General features: G+C 30.9%; 1 protein-coding gene across 1 annotated transcript; it reads left to right on the top strand.

Moving 5' to 3' along the window:
• The first annotated feature begins 5,969 nt into the window (after positions 1-5,969).
• On the top strand, positions 5,970-7,672 carry LOC114195331 (probable polyamine transporter At3g13620). The gene has a single exon (XM_028085753.1). It carries the CDS (start codon positions 6,057-6,059, stop codon positions 7,470-7,472), a length of 1,416 nt encoding a protein of 471 aa, XP_027941554.1. The 5' UTR covers positions 5,970-6,056; the 3' UTR covers positions 7,473-7,672.
• The last annotated feature ends 3,365 nt before the right edge of the window (positions 7,673-11,037 follow it).

Below are 11,037 nucleotides of genomic sequence, written 5' to 3'. Positions count from 1 at the left end.
AATAAATTTGAAAGGAAAAAAAAGGTGAAAATAAGATTGTTTGTATTAGAAAAAAATCATGAAAGTTAATGAATGATAATGAATGATGTGATGTATTTAATAAATTAAAAATTATTATAAAATTTTAATACATAAAATATCATATTTTAATACATTAATATTATTTTATGTAATTACCGTTCCTTTCTCCGCAAATCTTCGTAACAGAGAAGAAAGTTAATATGCCAATTTTGTCTCGATTGTTGTGTATATTTTCATTGATTTGTGGACTTTCTTTGTGCACAATACATCAATGCTCTTCCGCACCAAACAAACAGACCATAAATGAAAAGTAATGTTAATTTACTCTTAAAAAAATTACTTTTACATTGGTTATTTAAGATATTTTATATTGATTTTGAATCCAACATAGATTGTACTTATATAATTAGTTGACACATATCTTGCATCTAGTGTTGAACCGATATAAATTAGACTCATATTTCTACGATTCTCTTTATAACTAACTAGCGTAACACAAGCGTGATAATATTTGTGTATATGCATTTTTTAAATATATATATATATATATATATATTAAAATTATATTTATTAAAAATAAAGTGAAATATATCAGAACAAATAAAAGAATAATTATTGATAAACAAAAAAAGAAAAAAAAGCAGAGACATCTGATTTTATAAAAAGTTTATAAAAATAACGGTCAATTTTTAAAAATTTAATAAATTATTATATTTAAAGGATAAAATCGGTATTTTGAAAAGTGGACACAAAAAGAAGAATCCCCTTTATATATTGTTATAGATTTAGTATTTACATAATAAAAAAGTTACTGAAAGGACAAAACACATCGGCTGTTCAAATAAGTCATCTAACATGTGTACGTTTTTAAAAAGAAAATTGTTAGCTTTTACATTGATAAAGTGAAAGCCAATGTAATATACGCATATATTACGTCAACTTTTATCTTAACCGATGTAACATATATTACATCAACTTTGACGTTAACTGATGTAATAGATAACTTTTAATTTATTTTTTAAAAGAACTTTCATTTCTACATTCTTGAATGTTATAATCACAATTAATTAACCTCAAGTAACAAGATTTTGAAAAAATTTAAATAATATAATGCTTGAAAAACAAATATTAAAATTGTACTTAAACATCAAGAATTTCCATAAACCACGTAAAAATAATTTGTCCAAAGCAAACATTAAACATTATGCTAACAACAAATACTAATTAATCTTCTTGCCTTCATATTAAATAATCTTAACATGGTTTGAATTATGAATCATGAGATTTTTTTGAAGCGATAATAAATTTTAACATGGTTTGGATAACTTAGAATGGCAATGTGAGATAGTATTGTTTTGAGATTTATTGGACTTGTGTAATTAAATAGGATAGGATGAGCGTATTTAGAAGTGACAAAACAGGTCAGTCTGCCTGTTTTGGGTCAATCCTTTCGTGATTTGTCAAAAATGGGTCGGATTAGGTTGGTCTGTCAAATAGAAATAGGCCAATAATAGTAACTCATCCTGTATAGGATAGGTTAACGGGTTGGGCAAGATTGGCCCGTCACTTTTTTTTTTAATTTGTTTTCAAATTTTTCAATTTTTTTTTTAAATTTTTTTGTATATGCATATAAATTAATATTAAAAGCATATTTAATCATATCAAATATTTTTTAAACTTTTAATTGATTAGTTAATATTTTTAATTAGATAAATTAAAATAATTATTATATTTACATGTTATATTACTCTAGTATAATTAATAATTGGAATTTAATTTGTAAGTGTTAATGATTTAAATTAAAATACTATTATATATTTACACATTCTTAAAAAATATAATATAAAAAATATTTTTTATTATTTTTTATTTTAATTTTTAATTAAAAAAAGGAGCCAATAAGTCGGGATAGGCTGATCCGTATTTTAGCTTGTCAAATTGATCGATTGGACGAGTCAGTCAAAAACGAGTTGGCGGGTTGAAATCTTCAACCTGACCCATCCCTTTTTAACACGGGCTAGCCCGTCGGATCCAACCCGCTTAGTCACCCTTAAGAGTATTGAATTAATGTTGAGTTATGTTTGGTATATGAATTGATTATACGAGCTTTGTAGCCACTAAAATCGAGACATTGACTTATTAGAAGTGTATTTTTGTACTGCATTATCTATATCACTGTGCGTGGAAGGAGAACTATTAGGCAGTAGTAACAAAAATGAGACCTAAGGTGCCTCTATTTCTACATCGCTGGGCGACATTTTCTATCGTTCAAAATGTGAGAATATGTCTTTTTTATGTCAAATATTTCATAACATTATGTTTCCTTTGGTGCCATTTTTATTTTTTATTATATGAAAAATAATTAATTAATATTGAAACAGTAATAAAATGGATATGGATATGGATATGAGTATGAAGATGAAGATAAAAATTTACTTTCAAAATGGACATGCGTTAATGAAACTCGTCTCACCCTACCCTACCCCACCCCATTGTTATTCCTAAACAAATTTAATTTATTTAAATTGAGTGAAATTAATTATAACATATTATCCATGTTTTATTAGTTGATTAATGCAATTTAGACTTGGGAAATTAAAGAATTGTTAATTTAGGATTTGGAAGTTGAAAGATTATGCATAATGGTTGAATTTATAGAAAGCAATAGGTATTTAAGTTTTGATCACCAAACAAATTGTAAAGTGTTCCATGAATTAAAATATGTCCCTAAAATTTCAAATCCAAAAGTAATTAGTATATTTTTTCTAATTTGTTATTGTCAGAAAAATAATTGTACTTAAAGAATTGACTGTCTTTCAAAATAGTATATTTAATTTAACCGTTATGCATAATCGTTTTAAGAAGGAGGATATGATAGAGGACTATCTGCTAAACTTCGAGTGTACAAATTTGAAGACAAATTATCTTAAAGAAGGAGAAAATGATAGAGGACTATCCCAAGATTCCATACAAGAAGAACTTGAAGATGAACCTTTACAATTTAAAGGGCCTATGAGAAGGGTAAGGAGCAAGAGATTGAAAGATCAAAACTATTCAAGACTCCTGATGCTACAAGCAATATGAAATTTCAAAGAATATGAAGATCATGGCTTGAAGCACATTTGAAGGATAGTTTTTAGGAAAATTAGTTTATGTTTTTAGACTTTGGGTTTCCTCTTAGAAATTAGTTATGTTCTATGGTTTTTGGCTTTGCGCTTTTTTTATTAATTAGTTTATGATTTTATGTTTTGGACTTGGGCCTTCTTGTAGGGTTCTTAGGTTTTCTTAAACTTATGTGCCTATATATAGAGGTAAAAAAAACAATGTAAACACTTTTAATCATATATTGAATTTGATTTCATTAAAGAGATGATTCTCTTTGTTCTTGGCTTAGGCCTCCGGTTCTTATCAAAGATTAACATCTTTGTGGCGAATTTTCATGACATATCAATCTACTAGATTGTGGCGTCCTCCATCTCTGTCTTATTTTGCGTTCTTCTCTGATTTATTCGTGTGGTGCCCCTTGAGGTTTCAAATTCAGAAACGATCATATTCTTTCCTAGATAGGATCATATCATCTAGTATCTAGAGCAAGGTTCTGGTTTGAATTTTCTCTTCTATGTTATTTTTCTTTCATATAAAAAAATTACAAATTTTCAATGTTTGTTTGTTCTGTGTTTTGTTTTAAGTTTTGTTTGTTTCATTTGTAAGGAGTAAAACCCTTAAGGTTGTTTCCAATTTGGTTTAATTATTTTTATTTGGCATATTTTTTTTCTTTTCTGTTCTTTGTTTAAATTGTGTATTTCTACATTTGACTTGTGAAAATTATTTGTTTTTGTGTTGGGATTTGCAAGTGCACTTACTTTGATTCACATGAGTATGAGGGTTTGAAGGATAAATTGTTTAAGTTTGTTTTTTTATTGAACTGAAAAAAAAAATTGTGGATCAAAGTCAAAAAGAAACAAATATATATTGAAAAAAAAAAGATAAAAAATGGAGAGTTCAACATAACTTTTTGTTGCAATTTTATTTGTGGTGTATTGATATCTACTTGCAATCAGTCTTTCTCTTAGAGTCTTCGTGTTGTTTCCTTTAAATCTCTTTGGTAATCCTATTATTTTCTAATTTTAATTTTCTTGTTTTGTGTTTTTAAAATTCCTTGAAGTTTTGTCTAGAGTTTTGTATTTCTTTATCCTCTTGAGTCAAGACTTAGATCTTGCAACGCTTTTTCACTTTGTTTGTTCACTCTTTGCTTAAGCTACTAAAGTTCTTTGCCAAGGCCTAAAGGAAATTTGAGTGGTGTAAGGCAAGAGAGTGCAATCAAGAAAAAGCCTATAAGTGTGATACATGAGTGAGAATTTGAGTGAAATACTTAGAAGAGTGGTGAGATCCTAAATATATTTTATTATACTAAAAATTTCTTACAGGAACTAGCAATATTGAGTAATGCAACATGTTTCTACAAAGGCATCCTTCTGGAATTGGTTTAATACATGGTTTAAATTACCCTACTCCTAACCATGATCATTTGGTTAGAGGACTTGAATATACCAAGAGAGTGACATGTAGAGATACACCTAGTGTTTATGAGACCTTGGTAGAGCATGTCAATGCCTTGGAATCCAGAATTATAAATACCTACCCCCACCCCATTGTTATCCTTAAACAAATTTAATTTATTTAAATTGAGTGAAATTAATTATAACATATTATCCATGTTTTATTAGTTAATTAATGCAATTTATTGGGAAATAAATGAATTGTTAATTTAGGATTTGGAAGTTGCAAGATTATGCATAACGGTTGAATTTATAGAAAGCAAAAGGTATTTAAGTTTTGATCACCAAGCAAATTGTAAAGTGTTCCATGAATTAAAATATGTCCCTAAAATTTCAAATCCAAAAGTAGTTAGTATATTTTTTCTAATTTATTATGGTTAGAAAAATAATTGTACTTAAAGAATTGACTCTCTTTCAAAAATAGTATATTTAATTTAAATTAATTGTATGAATGGAAAATAATTGAAAATGTTTGTATATATCTAGATAACTTGATAAATATGTTTAAAAGGGTTATTTAATGAATGGTATGAGATATGAAGTCTATTTGATTAATGATAAGGTGTGAATTATTTGGTTTGATCGATGATATTTTGTGCATATGAATGTGTGTGTGATTAAATGTGATGTTTTGAATATGTCAATGATAATTACTAGTATTCTCAATTAATATATTGTGGATAAAAAACAAAAAAACTAAGGACTATTGAGATGTAGTGTAGGTATTAAATTAAGATATTAAATAAGATATTCAAGTTTTAATAATACAGTGAGATAAATAAATTATCATGTGGTGAAGAACTTCCAATAATAAATTACGAGTGGTCAATACCTAATAAGAATGTTACTTAAAATACTTATAATTTATATTATTTGAATATGATTTTTTTTAAATATGAAAATTTGTTAATAATTTATTTATTAAAAACTATCTAATTTTAAGTTTCATTTGAAAATAACAACTTCAATTTTTTTATATTCTCAGGCATATCCTCTTTGCATATATTTTCTATTTGTCTTTTTGCATATTTTATAAGTCACTTTACATAATTTGTATTTATTTTGAATATATTCTACTCAATACTTTGACTTAAAGATAATTGGCTCAAAAGAATAATGAAGATTTGGGTAGTTTTAATCATATTTTGCAAAGATATTTTTTTAATTTTGTTTTTTAGTGTTCATATCGTCGTCGAATTCAAATTTTTTATTGATTTTTTGAATACTATTTTTTGTGAATATTAAAAATGCACTTTTAATATATTTTAAAATGTTAAGATCAGTGATAATCGATATGTTACATAGGATCTCTAATTTTTTCGGTCTAAAAACTGTCAAATTTTTCGCTTTATTTGTATACATTTTCGCAGTAAGTGAAAGTGAAAAAGGGGCAAAAAAATAATTTTGTTTCGGTTACATGTTCCCATCTTTTATAAAAGAACCAACCATTTCAAACAAACAGGGCAATCAGTGGTCATGGGTGTCGAAGAAACACCTTCTTTGCCCGCCACCGAAACTGCAACCGCCACCGCTTCCGGAAACGCCGCCCAAGTGAAGAAACTCACTCTCATCCCTCTCATATTCCTCATCTACTTCGAAGTTGCCGGCGGTCCCTACGGCGAAGAGCCCGCGGTTCAAGCGGCTGGCCCCCTGCTTGCTCTCCTGGGCTTCCTCATATTCCCCTTCATCTGGAGCGTCCCCGAAGCCCTAATCACTGCGGAGCTAACCACCGCCTATCCCGGAAACGGTGGCTTTGTGCTGTGGGCGGAACGGGCCTTCGGGCCCTTCTGGGGTTCCCTAATGGGAACGTGGAAGTTCCTGAGTGGTGTCATCAACATCGCATCTTTCCCGGTCCTCTGCATCGAATACGTCCAGAAAATCATCCCCGCTCTCCGATCTGGCTGGCCCCGCCAGGTGGCAGTCATAGCTTCAACCCTGGCTCTCTCATTCCTCAACTACACCGGCCTCACCATCGTGGGTAACGTCGCTGTGTTACTCGCGGTGGTTTCTCTCTCCCCCTTCGTGCTAATGTCCCTCATCGCCATCCCCAAGATTAAGCCCCATAGGTGGGTTAGCTTGGGTCAGAAGGGGGTTAAGAAAGATTGGAACTTGTTCTTCAACACGCTCTTCTGGAACCTCAACTTCTGGGACAACGTCAGTACCTTAGCCGGGGAAGTTGATAAACCCAACAAGACTTTCCCTTTGGCCCTTTTTGTTGCAGTCATTTTCACCTGCGTCTCCTACTTGATCCCTCTCTTCGCCGTCACTGGAGCAGTTTCGGTTGACCAGAGCCAATGGGAAACTGGGTTCCACGCGCAGGCTGCGGAAATCATCGCGGGGAAGTGGTTGAAAATCTGGATTGAAGTCGGGGCAGTGTTGTCGACAATTGGTCTTTTCGAGGCCCAATTGAGCAGCAGCGCGTACCAGGTTCTGGGCATGGCGGAGATCGGGATTCTGCCCAAGTTTTTTGGAGTTAGGTCAAAGTGGTTCGGCACGCCTTGGTTGGGGATTCTGCTATCGACTTTGATATCTATTGGTGTGTCTTACATGGACTTCACCGACATAATTTCTTCGGCGAATTTCTTGTACAGTTTGGGGATGTTGTTGGAGTTTGCGTCGTTTCTTTGGCTGAGATGGAAGTCGCCCTCCATTGAAAGGCCTTACCGTGTTCCCCTGAGGCTGCCATTGTTGGCTGTGATGTGCTTCATACCCTCTGGTTTTCTGGTTTTCATAATGGTTATTGCTACTAAAACTGTTTATTTGGTGAGTGGTATCATGACTGTTGCTGGAATTGGGTTTTTCTTGTTCATAAAACTCTGCAAGACAATGAAGTGGTTAGAGTTCAGCGTGGAGGAACAGAAAGAAATTTCCTTTGAAAGGCCTGCGCTATGATGGAATCAAATTGAAAGTGTAAATGTTTAATGTTTGTTCTTATCGGATCGGGGGTAGGCTAGAGGTACTAAGATTCTAGTGGTCTTATTATGTAAAAGACTTATACTCTCATGTGAGTAAGAAAAAAAGTTACGAATGAGAATCTGATTGTAATTTCAATTGTAATTTCAGGAGAAATGTCATATGAATCTATTATTGAATTTTTGAGTTCTATAACATATTCTATTATAAAATAAAAGATATTATCATATATATATATATATATATATATATATATATATATCAATATCAGTATCAGTACCATAATAATAATAATATATTATTTTAATAATTAAATTAATTAAATATTTTGTTGATATATGTTATAAAAAAGATATTTATAATATCAAAATCACACCATTGAATATATATATATATATATATATATATATATATATATATATATATATATATATATATATATATATATATATATATATATAACTGAACGAATAATTTGTTTCTATTAATATTATTTAGTCGATCCATACTAGCGTCTTATTAAACCATTCGCTTTTAGTATATTTGTTAGCAGATAGGTAGAATGTGTAATGATACATGATATCCTTATTTTATTTGCTACTTAGTAGTAACATTATCATGTGTCAAATTATCTTTATTCTTTATTTTATTTTTCTTTTGTTTTTCATACGTAATTATTTTTGTTTCTTTGTTAACTGTAAGACGAAAATGGCTTCAGAGAAAATGACCTGTGCTTTGTCAATTTTATTGAGAGTCTTTGTCGTTTACAAATCGATGTTAAACTCGTGTTGAACTTTCTTCAAGCCGCAAGCCATAAAAATCAATTTCATTAGATGTGCCAAATCATTAATTTATTAAATTGATCAGATTTTTACGTGCTTACATATTAGAATATAATATATTTCTGTTACTTTTTTTTATATTATTTTACTTTGATTTGCATGTGTATTTTTGTTAACTTTCTTTTATTTGTTAATTCTTTTACTTTATATAAACTTAATTAGAATATTTTCCAAACGTGTCTATCATGTTAGAATTATATTTTTTTAATCCAAAATTTAATAAAGAGTTAAATATGTTTTAGTCCCTTACCTCTTAGTAAATTTTGAAATTAGTCTTTTTTGAATCTTTGGACCAATTTAGTTCTTCATCTTTCGAAATACGTGGATTTAGTCTTTTTAATAAAATTTTGTTAAGTTTATTGAAATACGTGGATTTAGTCCTGTTAATCTAAATTTGTTAAAATGTTGTTAAAACACTGATTTTTTTAATTATTAATTTAGTTCTCTAATTTGTTGTTTGGGTTTATTTTGGTTCCTTTATTATTTTTGGGTTCAATTTACTCCTTCATTTTCTTTAAAAAATGTTTAATTTGGTTCCCTTATTATTCTTTTATTTTTCACTCAATTTAGTCCTTTTATTTTTTCGAACGATCCAATCTTATCCTCCCCAATTTAAGACCAAATTAGTAATTAAGTTTAATTACAACTTATATATACATGTTATAATACTTTTTTTAGAATTTATACATCAAATCACTCTGCCTAAGGGTAAAAAAATATGAGTACTTAGGTGGAGGGTAAAAAATAAAATAATTTTAGTTTTTAGGTGGAGTAATTTGATGTATAAATTATAAAAAATTATTCTAAAAGTACATATAAGTTGCAATTCACTAATTTGGTCTCAATTCGGAGATGACAAAATTGAATCAGTTTAAAGAAAATAATGTCTAGATTGAATAAAAAATAATAAGGAGACCAAAGTGAACCTTTTGAAAAAATTTACAGTACTAAATTGAAACAAAAAATAATAAGAGGGCCAAAATGAACCAAACTAACAAATTAAATGACTAAATCACTAATTAAGCAATTAAGTTATTTTTTGTTGTTCCAATGTTTTAAAGCATTATATATTTGGATTATAAACCCCTTTTTTCCGCCTTATAAGATGGGCCAGACCAAGTGTTAAGGCCCAAGTCAGCCCACTAGCTTTTTGGCTGTTTCAGAAAACTCTTCAACTCTTTCCATTCCACTTTCCCATTTTGTTTCCTTTACTCTCTCTTTTCTCTCCTTACAGAAGCTGAGCTAGGGCACTAGCAAGTTCTCCTCTAAGCAAACCAAAAACGCTCCTTTCCCACGTAAATTGAACTCGAATCTTTGTCCTTGAGTTTCTCTTATGTTTGGTAACTCTGGTCTTATGTGAGTCTCATAGGTGGTCTCATTTTTTTTTTCTTCTTCTTCGCCTCTCTTGGTTCTGTTTTCTAGCTCTATAAGCTATTGTAGTGATGGAGTGCTCTTCCTTGGGTCTTTGTTTCTTTGGCTAACATCTGTCCAGGTAAAGAAAGCTAGGGTCTTGCATGTTTTAAGTTAGTTTACTTATTTTGGGCTTGTTTCGAGTTATAGATGCATGAATAATGTTGGTGATAGTGTGAAAATACTTTTGGCTTGTGTATTTGCTTGATTTTTGGCGTGCATGCGTGAACAATGGAGAAAACCTAGTCTTTTTGCCCAGTCGAGCAAGTCTTGCCCAGGCGAGCGAGTCTTGCCCAAGCGAGAACATTAGAAACTCTCCTATGTTTCTGCTCGAGTTGTCGCTCAAGTGATGAGCTCTAATTTTGAGCGAGAAGTAAACTCGCTTAGGCAAGGAGGTCTCGTCTAAGTGAGAAATCACAAAAACTCACTGTTCCACTGCTTAAGCTCTCACCTAGGCGAAAAGGGCTCGCTTGAGCAAGAGAACCTCCCCCTCTTGAGCGAGGACTTCCAGCTTGAGCAAGATCTGGTGCACGAACGTGCTCTAGTGTTGTTTTCTTCTTTGATTCAATTATTTGCCTTCATGATAGAGTGATTTACCTTAAAAGCATGAAGTATGATGTCATGTATGTTGTATGAGATTAAATGAGAATGAGATTCTGCTATATTGAGTATGAAATGAAAAACATGAATTGTTTGGTTTGGTGGTGCATTGGCATGATAATTGAATGCTTGAGATGGCATGTGGAATTTGTTGGTAAAAGAGTTTCATGGAAAACTCTTGGTGATGGTGTGTTTAATGTATACCTTGATATAAGAGATGTCTAGATAAAGAAAAGTATCCTGAACTCTAAAAACCGTTCACGCTCATATAGAGTAGAATGATTCATGTGGTGAGAGTGGCAGGATGTTCCAATCTTTGGCAGGATAATGGCCTTAGACAATCATGAGATTAACCCTGGGGTGTGGTTGTGTATAACCCCTTGTGTTTAAACTCTATAGAGTTTAAAAACTAGCACAGGTGCATACTTCGTTTAGAATTCTATATCAAGAGTATAATCTAGATAATTGAGTCAGAGAGGTCTTGCATTTGCTTGTTGTCACATGGTTTAGGTGCCTACTGTTTTGTATGTTTATAAGCTAATTTAATGTTTACTTGGTCAATAACATTATAAAAAATATTTCACTCTAGCTTACCCTTTCTGTTTGGTGTCTATTTTTCTATTTGGCTTTTCCTTTTTGTAATGATCACCAAACTTATTGGTGTGAGCAGATGTGGAAACTTCTAGTGGTCA

The sequence above is a fragment of the Vigna unguiculata genome, chromosome 8 (genome assembly GCF_004118075.2).
Source record: "Vigna unguiculata cultivar IT97K-499-35 chromosome 8, ASM411807v1, whole genome shotgun sequence".
NCBI lineage: Eukaryota > Viridiplantae > Streptophyta > Magnoliopsida > Fabales > Fabaceae > Vigna > Vigna unguiculata.
The sequence above is the reverse complement of the archived record's forward strand: the minus strand, read 5'-3'. Positions and strand labels throughout refer to the sequence as shown.

Coding starts and splice junctions, on each gene's coding strand:
- LOC114195331 (XM_028085753.1), top strand. CDS start 6,057: ATGGGTGTCGAAGAAACACCTTCTTTGCCCGCCACCGAAACTGCAACC.